Source organism: Lolium perenne, chromosome 5, assembly GCF_019359855.2.
Source record: "Lolium perenne isolate Kyuss_39 chromosome 5, Kyuss_2.0, whole genome shotgun sequence".
NCBI classification, from domain to species: Eukaryota; Viridiplantae; Streptophyta; class Magnoliopsida; order Poales; family Poaceae; genus Lolium; species Lolium perenne.
The window spans coordinates 17,858,397-17,880,738 of NC_067248.2; the positions used below are offsets into that span (position 1 = coordinate 17,858,397).

The 22,342-nt window shown below is 45.7% G+C and overlaps 4 protein-coding genes and 1 long non-coding RNA gene across 5 annotated transcripts; 4 read left to right on the forward strand and 1 right to left on the reverse strand.

Moving 5' to 3' along the window:
- Positions 1-257: 257 nt before the first annotated feature.
- LOC127298862 (uncharacterized) lies at positions 258-1,101 on the forward strand. Its single transcript, XR_007850163.2, has 2 exons — positions 258-640; positions 710-1,101. It is a non-coding gene; the product is annotated as an uncharacterized lncRNA (long non-coding RNA).
- A 4,313-nt stretch (positions 1,102-5,414) lies between these two features.
- LOC127298861 (SKP1-like protein 9) lies at positions 5,415-7,314 on the forward strand. Its single transcript, XM_051328720.2, has 2 exons — positions 5,415-5,784; positions 6,830-7,314. The coding sequence occupies exons 1-2, from the start codon at positions 5,509-5,511 to the stop codon at positions 7,007-7,009; spliced, it is 456 nt and encodes a 151-aa protein (XP_051184680.1). The 5' UTR covers positions 5,415-5,508; the 3' UTR covers positions 7,010-7,314.
- A 1,375-nt stretch (positions 7,315-8,689) lies between these two features.
- On the forward strand, positions 8,690-12,812 carry LOC127298860 (uncharacterized). Its single transcript, XM_051328718.2, has 2 exons — positions 8,690-9,059; positions 12,346-12,812. The coding sequence occupies exons 1-2, from the start codon at positions 8,808-8,810 to the stop codon at positions 12,466-12,468; spliced, it is 375 nt and encodes a 124-aa protein (XP_051184678.1). The 5' UTR covers positions 8,690-8,807; the 3' UTR covers positions 12,469-12,812.
- A 472-nt stretch (positions 12,813-13,284) lies between these two features.
- Positions 13,285-14,384, reverse strand: LOC127303202 (uncharacterized). The gene is made up of 2 exons (XM_051333958.1): positions 14,315-14,384; positions 13,285-13,883 (listed from the first exon to the last, which is right to left on the reverse strand). Exons 1-2 carry the CDS (start codon positions 14,382-14,384, stop codon positions 13,285-13,287), a joined length of 669 nt encoding a protein of 222 aa, XP_051189918.1.
- On the forward strand, positions 14,353-16,723 carry LOC127298859 (uncharacterized). The gene is made up of 3 exons (XM_071819750.1): positions 14,353-15,496; positions 15,579-15,737; positions 15,818-16,723. The coding sequence occupies exons 1-3, from the start codon at positions 15,257-15,259 to the stop codon at positions 16,193-16,195; spliced, it is 777 nt and encodes a 258-aa protein (XP_071675851.1). The 5' UTR covers positions 14,353-15,256; the 3' UTR covers positions 16,196-16,723.
- The last annotated feature ends 5,619 nt before the right edge of the window (positions 16,724-22,342 follow it).

A 22,342-nucleotide genomic window follows, 5' to 3' on the forward strand; every position in this document is an offset into this window, starting at 1 on the left:
TGCATTGCACGTGCTTCATTACTAGTGGAGCTAATTACGTCCTGGGTACAACAACTTGCACCTCATGTGCAGATTAGTACACTAAGTTGCAAAACGGAAACCGGAGTGCAAGAACTTGTAAATCCGAAACATATTAGTCCCAGCCTATTGGGTTCTGCCGTGTGTGATGCCACGGTGGCGATGGAAAATCCCATTTGGCTCTGAAATCTTGCGAAATCCCCCTACTCTTTTGGAACATTACATTGAGATCCTTGTTTCATAAGTGAACATAACAGGACAAGCACGAACACAGCGAAATCGATTCCCCAATCCCCAAGCCTAACCTAGGCCAGACGGCGACGACGGAGCGCGATCGAACGGCGGCGGTGGAGTATGAGTGGACGGCGACGGCGACGGCTTAGAGGGTGAGCGGATATGGCGTCGGCGGCAGGTATCTGCGCGATGGCTTCCATTGGAAGCTCGGCAAGGTGAGAACCCGAACTGGGTGGTTACATCGTCGGCGGCGGCTGAAGCAGCGACAACGAGGAATTGAAGCTTACCTCTGAAGTTTATTGGACCAAGCCGACGGCGGCGAGCAAGGCGCCGATGACGAGCAAGGCACATCCTGGAACACCGGTGAAGTTGCCTTCACGACTGTCAGGTGGTTAACTGAAATTTGGAGTGCATTTGTTCTTATTTTCTTCTAATTGATCTATTTTTGTTAATGTAGGTGCAATATAAGCTTCCAGTTGGGGAGGAATTGTAGTACCAGTACCAGAAAAAGCAAGGCAGAAGAAGAAATTACAGGGATTTAGAAGAAGATGCAAAGCTGGTTAGGAAGATAACAGAAAAGGAGTCGAAGTTGCAGGCAGTCAACGCAGCTAAGAATGAATTTTAGAGGATGCACAGGGAGGAGATGAGAAGGAGAGACAAGAGGGAGATGGTCATGCTTGCGTCAGTAGTAGCCATTGTAGTCCTGTATGCAGTTTCTCCTTTGCTAGTGAAGGTGTTTGTGTGAGGAGAGACAGTAGAGCATTTGCTAGTTAGTGTTTTGCTGATGTGTTTTACAATAGCAAATGTGTTTCAGTTTAATATAAAAGGCAAGACGAAGTTGAAATTTAACGGGTCTAGAAAAGCATCTCACCTAGTTATGACACTGTTTTTCTGAGATGCAGCAAAGCTGAAGATGGGCAATCCAATTGGACACAGATCTCCTGAAAATATTCAACTAGAAAACCAGTATGTCACCACAAACCATAGGTAAAAACGATGCAGTGTCATCTGCTAACAAAAAGCACTATCACTATATTTTATATCACCTCCAGAACATGAGCCTCATACATTATATGTGATGGCTAAGCTATAAGCTATGAGCCTCAGACATTATATCACCTCCAGAACTGTCTCATAAATCATTGTCATGGTTCTGTTATAACCTGCTAAGCTATGAGCGGCACAAACTGCAGCTCTAGCAGTATGCACAAGCCTGCTTATAGATTCATCTTTTCTTCTCCATTTATGAACAATAGGAAATGGACTTCAGCATAATAAAAAGCAATACGATTTGCAGTGACAATTAATATGGGACACATGATAACAGTGTTTCTCTGGAATATCAATATCTCAAGTATCTAAAGTAACACAGTGCCATTTAAAGACGTATCTGAACTGACTCATTGAACTAACAAAATGATCATGAATTGACTGCTATTTAAACATCATCACCATGTGGTGCATTCTGGCTAACTGAAAACTCATGCACGTTCAGGTCAGGGACCAATTCAGCATTTAGGTCTGGCAATGATGTTGGTCTTGGCTGCTGTTCATCATCACCAAACAGCATGTAGTATTCACTTCCTTGACCTGTGCTGTACCCTCTTCTACTTGTTCTTGCTGGTTCTTGGGCATCACTTGTAGTAGCTTGACCAGCAGTCTTCTTTTTCCCTCTTCCTCTGCATCTGCCTCTGCTAGCCTCTCCTTCTGGTTCTTTCCTTTTTGCAGGTTCTCTTGTTGCACAACTTCTTCCTCTGGCTCTTCCCCTCAAGTTGCCTCTAGTTGAAGCCGTGGTCACCCTCACACATGTTGCTGGAGTCCTGTCCCTCTCAGCTGCAACAAACGCATTTTCTGGCAAAGGGCCAAGCACTCTGGACATTGGCACATTCTCTCTTGCCTGGAAAAATGGAAGAATATTAGAAGGCATAGTTGTATACAAATAATGTGAGGATTATAGTGCAGTCAATATCACCTCCTCTCCCAATCTACAAACCATGCTTTCCACTTCGTGTGTAGGATCCCTAGTAGGGTTTGGAGTGTGAGGGAATATGTGCTGCATTAATGAAACGATTGAGCTTCAGTACAAAATTTCAGGAACACTAAATGCAGAAATTGTGGGAACACAATACATTTTATTGATTTACCTCTAGAATCTCTGGAATGTCAATATCTCCATCATCACCATGAATCTCTAATTGTTCCTGGAGCTGCCTTTCAACAAATTTGGCATGTCCTTTTTTGTTATGATTTGGCTTTCCACATATAGAACAGTGCATAGTCACACCAGCTTTTGTTAAAATTGTCACACCTTTCTTGACTTTCTCCTCGGGTGCCTTTTTCCTGTTTTTCTTGGGCTTGCCCATAACCTTTGTGAACAGTGGTGGATGAATTTTCACTCCATTCATTTTTTCCCAGAAAACTCTGCCTCTAAGTGGAGCCAAATTGTAGGCATAAGCTTTATTGTAGGTGTCAACTGTATAGCAACTGTGCACTAAGTTTTCAGGATTAATCTTGCCATAATCTAGTAGCTGACAAAATTGTTCCTCCTCATCACCATGAATTTCTGTAAGAGCAGATTTCCTTGCCCTGCTCAACTTCCATCTATCTGGACACATGTTGTATTCTCTTGTCACTTTTGCAGCAAAACTTGCAAGTCCAAGCTTCTGGTTGTCCCTAAATTCAGTCATGAATTTTTCCTTCAGGAAATTTGCAGTTAGTGCTCTCATCTCCCACACACTCTCACAGTCATGCTTGCCTACATAAGCTGTCACACCAAATCCACCCTCCCACCTGGTGTCTTTTGCAATTTTTATCATCCATGGGCATCCTTCGTCACAAACGGCTTCTAGTCTACTTCTATTGTTCTTTGTCTTTCTTATTTTCTTTCTTGTTCTGATTGTGTATGCTAGTAGTGCCTTCCTTGCTTCCTCAACAGAACTGAAGACAAGACCAACCTTGAACACAGGATTCTCCATGTCAAGTATGGGATCAAATGTTCTGAACTTCTTCTTCAGTAGCTCCCTTTCTTCATTTAGTAGATGTAGATCATGATCCTCAAGTGCGGCTTCATCCTCCATTTCAGCAACTACTTCTTGCTCATTATTATCATTTACATCTTTGTCTATGTTATCGGCAAATAGATCATCATCCCCTGACTCTGCGTTGCAATCACTATCATACAATTCGAACTCAGTATCACCGTCATCATCCTCCTCCTCTGACTGCATAATCTCTCTCTCATGGTCCTCCAACTCATGATCTCCTTCCTCTGCTTGCCTTTTATCTGAGACAACCACACCTGAAGTTGATGCTTCAAATTCTCCATTTTCAGTAGGTTTGGGCATTGCTGCCTCTGGGTTGATCACAGATGGCATAGTCGTCACCCTTCTGTTCCTAAGAATGACATCAATTCTCAAAGTCTTCAAAAAATTGGTATGATCTATGAACAGAACAACGCACTTCTCTGTATTGATGACATTGAGCATAGAAGCACAGTCTTCATCTGTCTCCAAAGGAAGTAGCCCATCACATATTTCCTTCTCCGGCAAACACCAATACACATGCAATTTTCCATCCCTCTCACAGCCAACCATATTCAAGATTTCATCCACCACATTCATGGACCAATTTTCAGATGAGCAAAAGTCAATGAAATCCAATGTTGCGCTCACATAAGATAAATTGGCACCTAACCCACAGAAAAAACCATTGTGGTTAACTTCAGCAGTGAACAATCTCGAAATAGCACCTGCATCCAAATTTGTTTACAGTAAGAATATCTCAAACGGATACTGTAAATATAAATTTCATTGGCTGAATAACTAACACATGAGGTCCCAGTAAGTGTTGAATGAGCAGATGAGCACTTAGTAGCAGAGTGTGTAAGTGAAAATTTCAACTTGTACATAGATATGCAAACTAAACCTACACCCACATTGATGCTACACTGTACATGTCTACCTACATCAACAATCTCTGAACTAACTAAGCCTGAAACAGACGTATCTGAACTTGATCGTGCAGGCCCGGCCGGCAGCCTGTATCACACAGTCTCTGAACGCCTGAAACTGATACAGTTCGTACATGTCTAGCTACAACGTACATGTCTCTGAACTTCGTCTCTGTCCGCCTCAGCGGCGGAACACCCGACGGCAACGCCACCGAAACACACCCAATTTGGACATCAAACACCACGAAAACACTCACCTATTGCTACAAACGTGAAAAAATGACACCTTTTTTCTTGCTCATGTCACACAATCGAGGACAACGCCGCCGATCAAAGTGCGACTACCACAGCCGAAACATTAGAGGAAAAATGTGCTGGGCGGAAGGCTCCTGGCGACGAGTGACTTACTGTATTCCGGCGGGTCCTCGTTCCACGCGCGGAAGTGCAGGTCCGGCGGCGGCATGTCGCTGGAATCGTCGCCGCGGATGACGCCCGAGCCCAACCGTGGCCGCCGGCTTCGTGAACGAGAAGAAAGGGAAACTGAATCCCAATCACGATAGTTTCGCTCAGTTATGCCAAAAAGGTAAGGACCTAAACAGAATATATGTAAAGGCGCGGTTGGTTTCCGTAAATTGCTCATGGACCATAGACGTGGGAGGACAAAAAAAGGGAAATAAATAACCTCAGGGATCTGCTTGCAAGACCGCAGTTCGGGAGCAAAACTCCACCGTGGCACAGTTTTCGGTCAATTAAACTTAATTGATTCCGAAAATCAAGTTCTTGTACCGCGGTTTCCCGTTTTACAACTTATTGTACTAATTTGCACATGAGGTGCAAGTTGTTGTACCGCGCGTGTAATTAGCTCTTACTAGTGTTGCTAAAAAAACCTGGTATGTGTGTGGTGTGTGAGTTCTGGCGGTTCTGTAAATCAAAACTGAATGTTGTTTGGTGTGTGAGGCTTCAATAAAATGGAGCCGGGGTTTGGAGCCCCGTTTTTCTAAAAAAAAAAGAGTTGCTCTAAAGACGCATGCATCGTGTCGTGTAGGATCTCTTCCAGGTCCCACGTATCAGCCTCCGCACGCCGTGTGCTCACCGGCTGGCCGTTGCTGCTTCCTTCCTATGACACGGTGGTCCCACTGTCAGGCAAGTTCTCGCCATCTCGGCCATCCCACCACCCGGCCCCACGTCGTAAAAAGCCGCCACACCACTCCGCTCCCTCCATTTGTTCCAGAAGCCACCACCCCCATCTCTCTCGATCTTCACCTCTCTCCGCCTCATCTTTCTCGGCGGGCAGGGGCGTGTGGGCGATGGCGCAGGAGAAGGAGGCGCTGTTCCTGCTGACGTTCGCGGACGGGACGGAGGGCTCCGCCGACGCCCGGGACGCGGCGGCCGTGCTGCGCGGGTACGCCGTCCCGGCCCCCGCCATCCGCTCCGGCCGCGTCTTCGACATGGTCGTCGAGTACGTCGAGAAGCACAACGCCCACCGCAGCGGCCAAGCCGTGGACCGCGACATCGACGACTGGGACCGCCGCTTCATCGCCCGGGCAGCAGGCGACACCGACGCCCTCCACGACCTCTTCCTGGTTCGATTAATTTCCCCGAATCCCCATGCATATCCGCTCCCTTCCTTGCGCTATCACTTCGTTGGTTCTCTAGCGAGTCCCTACGGTTCGGTTCGACCGATGCTTCAGGTTCATCGATCTGTTGGTTGGTTTGGCGCCGCACGCAAGGGAGAGATGATTAGGATTTCGTTGCTGTCCACGATACTAATCGCTTAGCTGCTGCTCTGTTCGTCGATTTTGCTTCTGGTTTTGACAAACCGTGGTAGTTTGTTGGTTTGGTTCAGTCAGTGGGATCGATCTTCTGTTGTGAAACGGAAGGCATCATCGTTGTATACTGTGGTGTTGGTATTTTGGTCTCGATCAGCCCCACACGCCTGTCCATATACAGCTCACATCACTGTCTACATAGATCGATACTAGTAATTTCTTTATCTCTGCCGCTCGCTCATTCGCCTAGCTAGTGCTGGAGTTGTGGTGCTAGCTTCTGCGTCCAACGCAAGGACTTGCGCACTTTGCGTGCTGATTTATCGTTCGGCAGCAAAATCGTTATTAGTGGAGTACAAATGTTTTGTTCATCATCTGATGAGCTGGCTGGATTACTAAAGTACATCACTGTCTATGTACATAATTTGTTAATCTGTCATTCACATTGCGAACCAAAGGTTCAAGTGCTCGAGTACAAGTAGTACTACTGTACTAGCACATCTATCTGCATCCGATTTCAGTTTAGCTATCGATGTAAACTCTGTGGAAAGTTTAGTAACCTGACCTCTAGTACGAAATGAAGAACACCACAACAGCCTAATTATGTTCCAGGGAACTGTAAATCGACTGCACATACAGTGAGTGGCTCTTGCATAGTTTCGATTCGGCTGGTCGATACATCGACATGCATGAGGGTGTTACCATCTGGGCCTGCAAGGCAAGGGCTTGTGGTGCACTTATTTCGCGTGCTGATTTATCGACTGTATTCACTATGTAAATCGTCAGTGCTTATGTTTTGTTGATCATCTGATGAGCTTGCTGGCTGGCTAACTGACAACTGATCTGTCTGCTGTACGCGCAGGCGTCGGAGGAGCTGTTGGAGTACGAGCTGATGGACCTGTGCGCGCAGACGACGGCGGACATGATCAGGGGCGGCACCGTGGAGGAGATCAAGACCCTGCTCGGCATCGTGGGAATCACGCCGGAGCAGGACCTGCTGGCGCAGCACGACCACGACCGCCTCCTCCGCATCATCCGCTAGCTCAGCCCCACACCAACCGCGACAGTTTTGCCTTGGTGGTGCTTCAGTACTCAGTAGTTTCCAGTGGTCTAATCCTCGTTCGTCGTCAGTATTGGTTCTCACTCACTCCATCAGTTGAGAGATGATCTCCTAGTTGCTAGCTTGGCAAAGGCTTTTTTGGCTGTTTCCAGTACGCACATTGTCCAGAGGTATGAAAATGATGTAGAACTTGTGTTACATGCATGCTGTGACACGGATTCATGGTCACCCGAGTACTAAACTGAAACACAAATTAATTACCTCATGTTGAGCATATGTTTGGAGAATGTGAAGAATTTGTGCTGGTAACACATGCTTTCCGCAGAAATTGAGTTGTATCTAACACACTGGAACTCACTCCTTGCACCAGTGTAGAATTTGGATAGAGATGGGTTGTTCACTCAGTAACCTGAAAACATAAATGATTTGCCAGAATCATGAAATTCAGGTAATCCTTTTGTTAGATCAAAAGGTGTCGCCCTTTTTATTTTGAAAATGAGGCATTCCACCGATCTCTATATCGAGTGATGGACGCAATCATTGTATCACAATGTTCTATAGTCGAATTAAAAGGTACACTGTGTACACCCATGCTTCATATCCTGCAAAAGTTCATCATGATTGCAATGTTTTTTAGTCGAATTTGAAAAAGCTAAAAAGGTACACATATGCTTTATATCACGCAAAAATAATATGTCTACCACTTATGCAGCAAGCTAAACGTGAAAAATCTGTTGAACAAAATCTACATGCTACCATCTCCAAATAATTGCCCTCAGGGTCTGGAGCGGGGCCTCGGGGTCGGCATGGAAGTCGGGGCAGCGGCTCCTTCGTCTATTGGGTGTTCTGCTTGATCGCTTGGGCAGCAATCACGATGATCTGTTTGGGGATGGCCTCGAGGCCAGTGTGGAAGGAGGAGCAGCGACTCTCTATGGTGTGCGTTCTAGCTACTTGGGTGGCAGAGCCGTCGGCTAGTGTGGGGCGTGAACTCAGGGTTAGCGTGTGGTGGTTGGTGGGTCCGGTAGAGGCATGGGGTGGAGGTCTATGAGCTAGATCCGGACAAAAGGCACTCTTCGGTGGTGGATGGCGCCAACGACATCGACGTCTTTGGATTCTAACATTCTCTATTATCATGGTATTTTTCCAAAATTTTCTAAAACAATAGATTCAAAAAATTAAAGTTTTTGAAAAAAAATATCGGGCTACATACAAAAGAGGTTTTCGACGTGCATCCACCATTTTAAGTTCCTATGGTTCATGCCATCCGTTCCGAGAACGGTAATCCTAGACGTACGAAGAATTGTGTTACGGAATGATTACGGATTAACGTGGCCCGCCTTGGTTGGTTGGAATTTGATCCTCTGCTGAAAGCCCGGGCCAGACTCAGGATTTCCACCACTGCTTTATGAGTCCGTAAGAGTTTTTTGTAAAAGATTTTTGTAGGTGTAGCATTACTCTTCCGAGAAACACATAAATTCCGCCCAAAGTTTAGCAATATTCGGAGACCAAATTCTTCTCCCGATTCTCGAACCAACGCATGACTCCCGATTCTCCCGATTGCCGTGGCCCGCCGCTGACACGTAGGGGCCACCTGTCAGCCATCTCCTGCTGCGTTCTCCGTTCCGTTTCCCCTCCGTCCCACTTTTCCCGTTCCGGAAGCGAAAACGCAAAACCCACCCACTCCATTTCACCCAGCACCGCCGCGCAACTCCACCAGGGCACCACCTCTCTCCCCCTTCCCCTCCCCAGTCTCCGGCGAGAGCGCGCGCGCGCACGAGCGATGGCGCAGGCCCCGCCCACCTTGCGGCTGCGCGGCGGCGACGGGGAGGTGTTCGAGGTGGACGCGCGGAGGCTGGCGGCGCTCTTCCCGGCCTTCGTCCTCAGGGTCCCCGCCATCCACAACCTCGGCGTCTTCAACCTCATCAGCGCGTACCGCAAGTTCGAGGCCAGCGGCAGGCACACCGCCCCAGACGTGGAGACCGCCTTCGTGAAGACCATCGGCGACCTCGACAACCTCGCCCGCGTCGTCTCGGTAAGCCACAACCTACCCCGTCTAGCAGCATCGTGGTCCCGTGGGATTCGTGGTTATCGATTGATCTCCCATATGGGTTCGGTTGCTGCGGTAGCCTGAGAGGAAGGGACAATTGCTCTCAGTTTTGCCAGTGCTGAGATTGCTGCCACGAGCATGCATATCCTATTTGACACCGTATAGGATGATTTGCCTGTTCAGATGTTCTGTTCTGGTCTTTTACTTGGTCAGATGATGCGATGAATTGGCGTATGTGTCTAGTAACAGTGGAGGCACGCACTCACTACTGGATGTCTTTATGGGAATTACTGCTTGATTAGCTAACTACGACGATACGTTCTAACTATTGGGTGGGCATCATCCAGCATTCTTGGTTTCACGTTTACTGTCTGAGCATAGCTGGTTTATGCTAAAGTGTACTGATGTAGCAATGTAGGTATCGTGAAATCAGGCTTCAGATAGCAGTAAATTAGTTAACATCATCTGTTTATGCTTGCCTGCACTGGTGATTTACAGTTTTTATTGTGGCTGGGAGTGGGGAATCAAACAAAATACTATCTCCTCGTGGAGATGCACTTGGCATAGTAATTGATGGGCTGGTCAATCTCATTCTCATATAACATCAGATAATCGCATGATTCATCCCCAATTCTATCTAGCCATGCTTCTGAATACCCAATTTGTTTTGTGCCTATGATCGATGACACTTTAGACATAAAACACTGCCGAATACACATGGGTTTGCAATTTTCAGTGTTTATCCATATGTTATGGGGCTGCACAGGTGTGCTCATATGCATGTAGATACTGTACTCGCATAAACCACTGGAGCTATAAATTACAGGGTTTCCTGTTTCTTATGAAAATTTCAGTGATGTCCTTTAAGATAATAATTTCAGTAATGTCCTTTAAGATAGTTTTTGGGGGATTCAATATTAATGCTTTTTTAGAATATACTCGGAAGTATATAGACATTGGCTTATTTGCGCGCCAGTGATCATTATGTACTGTCAAATTATTTCACTATTAAGTTGGATGTGTGTCATTAAAAGCTGATCAGCTGACCCATCTTGGTTAGTAACATATAGTTCAGCTTAATTTGAAGCGGTAACATGTGCATGCTCACTCCTTATTTCTGATCTGAAAGCAGAAAAAACTAAGGTTATTATGTTTGAATGCTTAACAGCTACTACTCTGGTCTGAATTAATCGACGCACTGTCTACCTGGGCGTTGTTTACTTCTAACATCACCTCGCGTCGATTAATTACGAACGGAGGGAGTTTTTTTTTTTTGCATTTCATTATATTTTAACCAGTGTAGTCACAGGTCCTATTATCACGTACAGTGGGTTATAATTTGGTATGACCAGCCGGGTAGAGGTTGAATGGTAAATTATCTATGGTGCCGTTGATGCTTATATGTGGAAAATGAGCTATAGATTTTCGGCCAGTGGCTGCTCAGCTGATTCTTTGGAAGTGCTTATAGCAGTAGCTTAATTAGTTAGCATGTGTTTATGCCTGCCTGTATTGGTGGTTTACAAGTCTTATTTGGGCGCTTGTGAATGCCCATGTTGTTTGTGCCTGTTATATGAAACGTACCATATACATGAACTTGTATTTCAGTGATCAAAATGTGCAGGCTCAATCCTTATTTCCAATCTGAAACCAGAATATGGATTAGAACTTTGTATAACCAGCTTGGTAGAGGTCGATAAGCTATGGTGCCTTTATGTGGCTGCTCAACTGATACTCTACAAATAGGAAACTTATTGGCCATATCTAGTTACTTAGTTTTCTGTGAGTTATACACTTGTACTATGGCTTGATTGGCCTTTGAGCATGACTTTTTGGACACTTTATTTCCTATCCTTGTTGGCGGATTCAGCTTAAATTACAATTTGTGATCTAGCTGTAACATTTAGATTTCTTTCGATTGTGCTATAGTCGTAATTACTTGCTTCCTTACTGTATATGACATGTTTTTCATTCTGGATCTCTTGTACTGCCCTTCTCTATTATGATTGTAGGCTGCAAGAAGGTGATAGGATGTTTACACCACAGAATACTAGAATGCAAATGTAACCGAAGAACGTGGTTAGTTAATATTCAGATGCGCTAAACCAGTAGCGTCTTAAGAAAAAAAATACGACATGTTTTAACCTAAACTCAAAGCTAAGAAGAATTGTTTGTCTAGCCTGTGATCTTATTCTTTTTTTTGTTACCGAATTAGACAATGCTGTTCTTCATGACTGCCGCTTCTGTAATAGCGTGTTTACGGTGGCACCTGATTCTCCCCCTTTGGTTGTTGTAAACTTCCTATTTCAATTATAGATATGGACATCAATTTTGAACATGTGCGCCCATGGTTCCATTCGTGGCTATCTCTCTTGAGATTGTGGCAATTATGGCTCTCTGATGTACATTTACCTGTTTCGGAAAATATGTCTTTCAGTCCTGATTTATCTCCATCACATGCAACTCTTGTTTTTTGATTGACATCTCAACCAAAAATTGTTTAATAAACAATCTTCTATCATTCCTTGTTCCATATAATTTATCTACTATGACTGTGATTCATTTTTGCTGTTTAATTTGTTGGAGGATTTATCTTAAGTTACAATTTGTGATCTAGTTGCAAGTTTTAGAGTACTTTGGAACGTGCTATAGTGGTAATAACCTGCATTACTTGTTGCCTATGACATGTTTTTCACTCTTGATCTTTTGTACTTCCCATCTCTGTTATGATTGTAGGTTGCAGGAAGGTGATAGGAAGTTTAGACCTCAGATTTATCACTGATTTAGAAGATTGGAAATGTAATGTAAGAACATGATTACTTAATATTCAGATGCGCTAAAACAATGGTTTCTTCATAAAAAATATATGACATGATCTCAGTTCAACTAAAGCAATGGTTTCTTTGTGGCTGCTGCTTCTGTTATGGCATGTTTACTGTCATTCCTGAATGTCCCCCCTTTGATTTCTCTTTATTTTCTTTTTGAGTTATAGATATGGACATAATTTTGGATACATGTGCCGTCCATGGTTCCATGCATGGCTATCTTTCATTCTTTCTTGAGAATGTGACAATTATTGCTGCCTGATGTACATTTAAGTTTTTCGCAAATATGTCATTCAGTTCTTATTTAATTCTATCACATGTAACTCTTTTCCGGTTCATATCTCAACTAAATATTGTTTAATCGACAATCTTCTATCACTCTTTGTTCCATATAATTTATCTTCCATAAATATGGGACTAACAACATTTTTTCTGTTCATTTGTTGAAGGCTGCAGTGCAGCTGGAAGATCATGCCCTGCTGAACCTGTGCCTGCGAGCGACAATTGTGATTATCGGGCAGGCAAGGGCTGCGGGAAATCTCCAGAATTTGCAGGGACAGGAGGAGAACTAGTGAGCTTGTGGGTTCATGCCATGATTTTTCTTGAATAGCATCCTACATCCGCACTTTTAGCCCTTAGTAGAGATCTGAAACTTGTTTGTCTCAGCTAGCCTCAGTTTCCAGATCAAGTTCATAGCTCTTAGAGGAAAAATATCTAGTATCTGCGACGCCAATCAGAGATTCCGTCGCTGCTTCTGGTTGGCCCCATGGAACTAAGTCCTAATCTGTAGTATATCTCATGTTGCTGTCATGCGTTTTGGGAACTGTTGAAGTTCACTGTAAATCCTTTTGTTTCGTGAAGCACATCACAAAATTTCAGCTGGGCACGAGAAGTTATGTTTTTGTCTTCCTGGTCTTATCAGAATTATGTCTGGTGAGTACATGAAACGTAGTTGAACTTGCTGCTAGTTCTTGTTTGAGTCCTCTTTTTTTTTTCCGAGGTGAACGGGGAAAAAACCCCACCGATTGTTATTCATACTCGAAAGCGGCCAAGAAGCCGGTCCATGTACACATGAGGGGAAAACAGGGGGGGGGAGAGATTATTTATGTTACAACTCTAGAAAGTATATGGGACAGGAACCGGTCAAGTGGCTCCCGGTCAGCAGGGCGGAGCCGCCATCTCCAAAGAGATAGGTCGTCGCAGGCGCGCCGGATGGTCGAGGCGGTAGAGTGGCTAACCCCGTTGAAGACGAGGTCATTCCGAGACTTCCATATGGACCAAAGAATGGTCGCAAGTCCGAAATACCATGTGCATGGAGGTGGCCGGTTCGCCCCCTGAAGATCCCAGATGGAGAACCCACCGGCTGGGATTGGGACATCCAGTCTGACCTAGAGCTCGGCAGCTCTGGGGCAGTCGAAGAACAGGTGGCGCCCAGACTCGGGGGCACCGCAAGCAGCACACGCAGAAGAGGGGGCGCACCCCTTGTGGAAGAGGTTCGCCCGGGTGCTCAGGCGATCGATGTCGAGGAGGTAAGCGAAGATCTTGACCTTGGTAGGGATCCGGAGGGACCAAGTCATGCAGGCTGCAGTGTCGACGGGCCGCGCCGGTGAGAGGGCGCGGTAGACCTCACGGGAGGAGAAGCTGGGCGTCGAAGGAGAGTCGATGGCGCGGTGGTCGGCGCCCTCCTGGAGCACCGTGGCGTCGATGAAGCGGCGGACAACCAGGAGCTCGGCCTCAGCAGCCCAGTCCTGGAGGTCCAGGCCCCCCAAGACCACAGAGGCCACGGATGCGTGGCGGCGCGTGCTGTGGGAGAAGAGGGCGGGAAAACGCGTCGCAAGTGGCTCCCAAGTGAGCCACTTATCCAGCCAGAAGGAGGTAGAGCGGCCGTCCACCACAGTCGCCCTGGTGATGGCGCGGTAGAGGGGGAGGCACTCCTCGACGACCCTCTCCAAGAAGGAAGGAGAGGAGGGGTCCCCGAAGTCACGACCTGTGTGGGAGAAGTACCAAGTCTTTCAAAGCAGAGAGTTAGGTTGATGAAGCTTATGGACAAAGTTGAGGAGTTTGAGTCCTCTCTTTTTTACACGGTGTTCCTTTTTGGGGTGTCAAGTTGAGAGAGTTTTGTCGTTTGTTTTTTTCCCACTGGATTCTGCATTTGTTTCATTGTGAATTCTGATACATTTCGACGACGTGAAAAATGCAAGTGTGATGATCATGCTATAATTAAGATGACCATGTTTATGTGCATATCGAATGTCACCGTATACGATCTAAACTTCGAGCTGCGATTCCTGCATTTTGGTCATATTTATTCTCTCCTGAAATTTGAGTTTCTTCGAAAGGGGAGTCGACTGTATCTTAGGTCTCTGAATATGACTTTTTTTTTTGAATGTTACCGATTTCAAAAAAGGAAGAACAGACCAGTAATGCTAATCCGTTTTGAACTAGTAGATGCTGTCACCCTCCTGTCCTCTGATCCGACGGCCAGCATCAACTGCTCATTCTGACAGCTGGCTACAAAAAGCCCCCAAAGCGCCAGCTCACCATTCCATCTTGCCGTGAACCAAACGGCTCTCGTTTCGTTTCCATTCCCCAAACCGCACTCGCCGCCGCACCAGCGACCGCTCCGAGCCGGCGAAGATGGCGCCGACGCCGGAGGAGATCCTCTCCGACGTCGTGCGGAACATCCTCAGGCCGCACCCCCCGGCCACGCTCTCGCTCGACCGCCCGGTCATCCGCCTCCCCCGCCCCGCCGCCAGCCACGCCGACTGGCGCGGCCTCTCCGCGTTCGCCCTCGGCGTCCTCTTCCAGCAACTCCCCGTGCCCGACCTCCTCCGCCTCGGCTACCTCTTCACCCCGCGCTGGCGCGAGGTATGGCGCATGTACCCGCTCTACCTCCACGACAAGCAGTTCGCGAGCCTCCCCATCCCCCGCTCCTAGGTCGCCGACGCCATCGCCAACGTGCTCGAGGATTTCGTCGACGGCTTCGAAGGCGAAGGCGTGGAAGAAGAAGACATCGGCGGCATCCACGTTCATCGCAGTGGCGTCTATTCCTTCCGCGTCGAGTCCACGGAGTGGCGCCCCGAGCACGCCGCGCGCTGGTGCGCGGCGCTCCAGAGGGGCGGGGCGTCCGAGGTCGTCCTCTTCAACCGCGGCGTCTCCGGCCAGCCTGATCCCGTGCTCATCGGCGTCCCGCCTCTCCTCCTGCAGTGCACCGCCGTCAGCAACCTCCACCTCGCCTTCTTCACCGTCGAGGCCGGGGAGCTCGACGCGCTCACCGGAGTCATCGACCTCGGGCTCTACGGCTGCGCGTGCCGCCCCGGCGTCGTCGAGGGCGTCGTCGCCGCGTGCAGCCACCTGCATATGCTCTGGGTCCAGGATTGCGCGGTGGACTCCGTCGTCGTCAGATCGGTGCTTCAGCTCCATCGCCTCTCGATGCTCCGCACCGTCTCGCGCAGCCTCACGGTGGACGACGCCCCGAACCTCCGCGAGCTCCTTCCTGGCACCACGGCCGCGCTCAGCATCAACGGCGCGCCCGAACTGTCAAGCATCTTGCGCCTCAACCTCCCCGCCACCCTCGAGATCGATGGCGTCGACATCGCGGTATGAACTAGGACTGCGACCTGTACTACTGGCACTCATGGAAATTGCTTGATGTTCTATCCATGTTGGGCTGCATATGCAGGTTGGTAGGCAGGACATGGAACCGCAGATGCGGTCTGTCAGCAGACTATGGCTAGCCCTGGACTACACGGCGCTCCGCGGCATGGAGGTTCACATGGTGGCGCGCGTGGTGCAGCAGATGCTGAGGCGTTTCCCTTGCCTGAACTTTCTGACCATCGAGGTACGCGTGCGCCTCTGGTCTTGCGTGTATGGTCGTGTGTGTAACCAACATGATCGGGCCTCGCTGTGCTTGCAATGCAGCGCAAGGACGCCGTGCCACAGGAAGAAGGGATGGCCTCCCGGGACGACCACCACACGCACTACCTGACCCTCGACGGCAGCATCGACCAGTGCTTGCACCACCTGACGCTCTTCGACTTCCGGGGCGGCAAGGCCGAGCTCGCGCTCCTCAAGGCGATCATGCACAGCACCCATGCATTGTGGACCGTCGACCTGGTGTACAACGCCCGTCGCCAGGAGCCCCAGCTCTGGCACGCCACCCAGGAGGCGCTCGCCGGGCTGAAACGGTTCGCGCTCATGAGCGACAACCACACCCTCCGGAACCCGCTGGTCGGCGTCAGACCCATGCGCACCAGAGAATTCATAGGATACGGATGGTGCGGATCTGATCTCTTCTGATTCCGTCTCCGGAGCTAAAGGTTTGGTGCATTGATTCATTGGCTTCTTTCCTCGGTACACTCTGAATCACGCTTGTGTGATCTGGGAGTACAATACATCGATGTGCTAATTGGTACTATGCAGTATGCTGGAGTATCTGATTTGTGCTTGCTTGTTCATCTTCTAGATGCCTTCACTGGTTAAGGCATTGTCTTTTTGCTGCATCTTTGAAGCTGGCATGTTCTGCTTGCATACTTATTGCTTCTTAATCTGCTTCTCGCCGGTTTGTCGTCCATCTGTCCTCCCTAGAATTTTAGAAAAGAAAAATTAAAACATGTCTGGTGGGACTCCTGGACGATGTTGAAGATTCGTGGGATTCATAGTAACATCTTATGTTCCAAAGATCCCGAGATGAACTGTTGGTCTGTTTTTTACATGTAGGAGTAGTGGTCTTGATTGAAGTGAATGACATAATTAAGCTATGTTTGTGATTGTGAATACAGTGGTATGCTCTGTATGTACCATACTGAAGAAGCGTGTTCCATTTAACTGGGAGGTGTAGTATCTTATTTGGGGTTGGTTGTTGATCAGCTAATTGTCTGCACTGGTTATCATTGAGATTTCATTTTTTCTTTGAAACTGGTTTTGGTTAAGCAGTTGTCGATAAGCAGCACCTGAAAATTAATTTTATTCTCCGGCGGAAAGGTTTGATTGATTGATTGGGTTCTATCCTTCCTCAATTGAGTTCCTTGGTTTTCTCTGAATCACACTCCTAGGATTTGGGAACACAGTGAGTGATGAGCTTGGTACCATGTAGTACTAGTTCTGAAAAACAGTGATCCAGTTAACCCGGAGGTTTAGTATGTCGCTTGTGCTTGCTTGTTCATATTTTATCTGCCTTCACTGGTTAAGGTACCCTCTGTTTGCTGCATCATTGAATCTGGTTGCGGTTCCGTTTAAAAAAAAAAATTAAGTGGAAAATATAAAAAAGAAAAAGAGAGGTTATTAAGCATAATTGATGAATTGGCTATCAAAGCTGAATCTATTCCTCTTAGTGTTTCGGAGAGGGAGAAACTTCGTGAGGCTAATGAAGGTGTTAAAAAACTTAGACATGATGAAGAGACCAAATGGGCTCAGCGGGCTAAGGTTAAACATGTTCAAGAGGGTGGGAATAATACCAAATATTTTCATCTAATTACAAATGAAAAATATAGAAAGAAAAATATTTCAACTGGAACAAGACGAAGGAACTATTGTGGGTGCAGAGAATTTGAAAGTTTATATAAAAAAATACTATAAAAAACTTTTTGGTGAACTTGAACATAATTCTTTCTCCATGATGGAGGATCAAGTTGCGGATATACCACAACTGTCTGCGGAGGAAAATGTTCTCTTAACTAAAGTTTTTACAGAGGAAGAAATTCATGAAGCTATTTTTCAGATGGAACATAATAAGGCTCCCGGTCCGGATGGGTTTCCCACGGAGTTCTATCAACAGTTTTGGGACGTAATTAAATATTACCTCTTGGCTTTGTTTGATGAATTTCAGAAAGGAGAATTACCTGTATTTAAATTGAATTTTGGGAGTTATTACTCTTCTTCCTAAAAAGGAAAATAGGGTGCAAATTCAACAATACCGTCCCATTTGCCTTCTTAACGTTAGCTTTAAGATTTTTACAAAGATAACGACAAATAGAATTTCTGAGTTGGCGCATAAGGTGATTTGCCCTACTCAAACCGCGTTCATGCACGGACGCCATATTTAAGAAGGTGTAGTTGTGTTACACGAAACAATCCACGAGATTCACCGAAAGAAGCTTGCCGGAGTGCTTTTCAAAATTTATTTCAAAAAAGCGTATGATAAAGTTAAATGGCCTTTTTTTTGCAGCAAGTATTATGTACGAAAGGTTTTGATCCAAAATGGTGTGATTGGATTAAACATTTTGTGCAAGACGGTAGTGTGGGAATTAGGGTCAATGATGATATTGGTTATAATTTTCAAACAAGAAAAGGGCTATGACAAGGTGATCCTTTGTCGCCTATTCTTTTTAACATAGTAGCTGATTTGCTGGCTATTCTTATCGCGAGAGCAAAGGAAGAGGGTCAAGTTGGGAGTATTATACCTAATTTGGTCGAGGGAGGGGTTTCCATCTTACAATACGCAGATGATACCATTTATTTATGGAGCATGACATGCAGAAAGCGGTGAATATGAAATTGATCCTTTGTATTTTTGAGAAACTTTCAGGGCTGAAAATAAATTTCCACAAAAGCGAACTTTTCTGTTTCGGAAAAGTGAAAGACATGGAACATCAATATAAACAGATTTTCGATGTGAAGTTGGGTCTTTACCTTTTAGGTATCTAGGTGTACCGATACATCATAGGAAATTGCGCAATGCAGAATGAAATCCGGTAGAGAGTCGTTTTGTTGCCAAGCTTGGATGTTGGCAAAACAAGACTTTCTTATGGAGACCGTTTAGTTCTTATTAACTCAGTTCTTACTAGTCTGCCGATGTTCATGCTATCGTTTCTTGAAATACCGATTGGCGTGCGCAAGCGTCTAGACTATTATAGGTCGAGGTTTTTTTGGTAGTCAGATGATATTAAGAAAAAGTATAGGTTAACTAAATGGAATATTTTATGTAGGCCAAAAGACCAGGGCGGCCTAGGTATTGAGATACTTGAGTTAAAAAACAAATGTTTGTTAAGTAAGTGGCTATTCAAATTGCTCACCGAAGGAGTGTGGCAACAATTGCTGCGCAACAAATATCTTATTAACAAAACTCTTTCTCAAGTCGAGGCAAAACCTACGGATTCACCTTTTTGGAAGGGTCTTATGCGGGTTAAGGATGATTTCTTTAGTAAAGGTCGCTTTGTTACGGGAGATGGATCAACTGTCCGATTTTGGGAAGACGTTTGGTTAGGTGATACACCCCTATCACAGCAATATTCATCCTTATATAACATTGTTCAAAATAAAAATGTAATGGTAGCAGATGTGCTGGCCCAAACACCTCTTAATATTGGTTTTAGAAGAGTGCTGAATGACTATATATAGATGGATCAATGGTTGCAATTATGCCGTAAGCTTATAGCGGTTCAACTTACTAATACTCGTGACATTTTCAAATGGAATCTTACAGATACATGAATATTTACCGTAAAATCTATGTACTTGGACTTGATGAATGGTCATACTAGGTTCTTACTCAAATACCTATGGAAAAAGAAAATCCCGCTTAAGATAAAGATATTTTTGTGGTTCTTAAATAACAAAGTTCTCATCAGGAAAGATAATTTAGCTAAACGAAACTGGAATGGATGTACTAAGTGTTGCTTCTGCGATTCTTTAGAGACTGTGGAACACTTATTTATCTCATGTCCTTTTGCTCGCATTATTTGGCGTATGGTTTACTTTACTTTTAATATATCTCCTCCAACGAACGTGACAAATATGTTTGACAATTGGTTGAATGGAGTGGATAAGAATGATAAAGCTAGAATTCGCATTGGTGTTTCAGCTTTGTGTTGGTCCATATGGAACTGCAGGAATGATATTGTTTTTAATAGATAAAAGGGTACTAATTTTTTGCAGGTTATTTCTCGAGCTGTGCATTGGATACAGTTATGGGCCTTCCTACTCCCGGAGTGTCAGCTGGAGACTATGGATACTAGGTGCAACCGGCTGCTGATGGTCGCACAAGAATGCTTTTTCCAGACTACTGGATGGTGGCATACTAGTAGAATTATGAATGGATAGCTTCTTGTCACTTTTTATTTTTCTTTGGTTGATACTTGTCTCAAACTTAGCTGGTCATTGATTGTATTTGAATTGAATATTTCGAACTATGCAATAAATGAAACGGTTGTGTGCATCTTTTGATGCAGAGGCGGGGGGTCTCCCCATTTCGAAAAAAGTAGGTTGCCATCCTCGCCTGACGCCCGAGTTGGGCTTTAGGTTTCAACGCGTCCTGGTTGACGTAGATGCTTCATTTGAGCTGTTGTTTCCAGTCGCGTCCATGCTATTCTTCACTTGATCGCCATCTTTCAGGTGACCCAGTGGATAAGTACCAATATGAAATGTTAGTTGGTCGCCTCATCTATCTATCACACACAATGCCAGACATTGCATATGCAGTTAGTATTGAAGTTGATATATGCATAACCCTCGTTCAAGTCATCTAGATGCAGTAAACGAATTCTAAGGTATCTAAAGAGTTGTCCAGGAAAGGGAATTTTATTTCTAATCATGGGCACTTGAAAGTAGAGGGATACACTGATGCAGATTGAGCTGGATGTCTAGATGATAGACGATCCACATCAGGTTATTGTGTATTTGTTGGAGTTAATCTTGTTAGTTGGAGGAGAAAAAACAAAGTGTGGTGGCACGATCTACCGCTAAGGCCGAGTTTAGGTCCATGGTATCTGGGTTATGTGAACTGATGTGGTTAAAGATACTTTTGCCAGAGCTTCGACTATTTGATGGTGCTCCTATTTGCTTGTATTGTGATAACCAAGCTGATGTTAACATACTGCACAATCCAGTACATCATGATCGGACTAAACATATCGAGATAGATAGACTATTAAGGAGAAGTTGAATGAGGGTGTACTCAAAATTACTTATGTTAGGTCCTCAGATCAACTCGCAGGTATCTTGACAAAAGGTGTGAGTGTGGCATCATTTGTAAATATTTGTAGCAAGATGAGGCTCATTGATATCTTTGCCTCATCTTGAGGGGGAGTGTTGAAGGTTGTCCTTGTTTGTAAATATGTATTTTAATTCGGATGTAACTTTTTCTCACGATCATTTTGATATATTATATATTTTCCCGACATCATATGCAAAAGTTAATGCCATTTTACCTGTTTCTAAACTTTTTTTGCAAAAAAAAATCGAAATTCAAATTTGTTAATTTCCCCTAATAGTAGGTTGCGTAACATACATGAATATCAAAAGATTTTATATTTGAATTTTCTTTCATTTTCTTTTGTATTTTACAAAGCTAAAAAAGGCGATCCAGGGGGAGGGGGTAGGGTGCGTGGGGAGCAAAAAAAAATCTAGACAACCTTTACTCCGGATTGGTAATACCAACCGGGACTAAAGGTTCCAAACGAACCGGGACTAGAGGTTGCCGTGGCCCGCGTCATTCGAATCGGAACTAATGCGGCAGGTTTCTTTTTAAACCAGGACTAAAGCTCCCATGGGCTTTGGACGAAAGCCATATTTTCTACTAGTGTCATCATCCAATTCTAAGGTTTGAAGTAGGGAGTGGGGGTCCTTATATAGGCCAACCACGAGCCGGGTCCGAAATTCTAGGCGACTTTAAGGCTAGGTTTCGGCCTGATATCTAGGCTGTGCGCACCCGGGGCGAGTTCGGAGGGCCCTATTCCGGTGTAGAGTACCGGGCATTCTGTCCCGTCTTTTGTTCAAGGTACCTGATGACACACAAGGTATTAGTATAAGGTAGCATCCCACCCAAAAGGGGTGTTAAGATCACACATGGAGAGGATCGAATTCACCTCTTGGCGTAAGGAATTGGCACAAGATCGAATCATCGGTTCACTTGGGGGACTTGGCGGGCTTGAGGCGGAGGTGTCCGAAGGCCACCCCATATCACCCTGGGCGGTGCGATCCACTTTGGCTAATTATTCCGTTTTCCCTTTATCTGTTGTCGACAAGATGAAGCAAGAGCGTTTGCCAGGTCCTCTAGAAATCTTGTGACAAACAGAAAGGTAGGCAACGGGCTCCGGTGTTCACCGTCGTGAAAAATACGTCGTCGTGCATACCAGATGGCCCATAGTGTAGCCGCCATCTCGACAAAGTCTGAGTGTGTCTCTAGCATTAAAAATAACCAATGCATAGCCGATGGCTCCTCGGACATGCACATATGCTGGGTGATATCATCATTAACCAATGCCCATACGCGCCGCGCCATTGTACAATCGAGTAAGGAATGTCATCATGAATCAGATGCTTGGCAAACCAAACAATTCTACACATCTGCTGCTTTTCTTTTTGTTGAGAAGTTGCTGCTCTCTTTTTGCTAGACATAAATGGATGGGCTTCGAAAGTGGTTCGGCCCAGGTCCAGTCCGTATCCCCGGCCCCGCAGTACATACAGGCCTTGCTATCGCAGATACAGCGGTTCAGGATCGCAATTCGC

Coding starts and splice junctions, on each gene's coding strand:
- LOC127298861 (XM_051328720.2), top strand. CDS start 5,509: ATGGCGCAGGAGAAGGAGGCGCTGTTCCTGCTGACGTTCGCGGACGGG. Junction 5,785..6,829: donor CCCTCCACGACCTCTTCCTG/GTTCGATTAATT, acceptor CTGTACGCGCAG/GCGTCGGAGGAGCTGTTGGA.
- LOC127298860 (XM_051328718.2), top strand. CDS start 8,808: ATGGCGCAGGCCCCGCCCACCTTGCGGCTGCGCGGCGGCGACGGGGAG. Junction 9,060..12,345: donor ACCTCGCCCGCGTCGTCTCG/GTAAGCCACAAC, acceptor CATTTGTTGAAG/GCTGCAGTGCAGCTGGAAGA.
- LOC127303202 (XM_051333958.1), bottom strand. CDS start 14,384: ATGCTGGCCGTCGGATCAGAGGACAGGAGGGTGACAGCATCTACTAGT. Junction 13,884..14,314: donor AAAACGGATTAGCATTACTG/GTCTGTTCTTCC, acceptor TCTCCCACACAG/GTCGTGACTTCGGGGACCCC.
- LOC127298859 (XM_071819750.1), top strand. CDS start 15,257: ATGCTCTGGGTCCAGGATTGCGCGGTGGACTCCGTCGTCGTCAGATCG. Junction 15,497..15,578: donor TCGATGGCGTCGACATCGCG/GTATGAACTAGG, acceptor CTGCATATGCAG/GTTGGTAGGCAGGACATGGA. Junction 15,738..15,817: donor TGAACTTTCTGACCATCGAG/GTACGCGTGCGC, acceptor CTTGCAATGCAG/CGCAAGGACGCCGTGCCACA.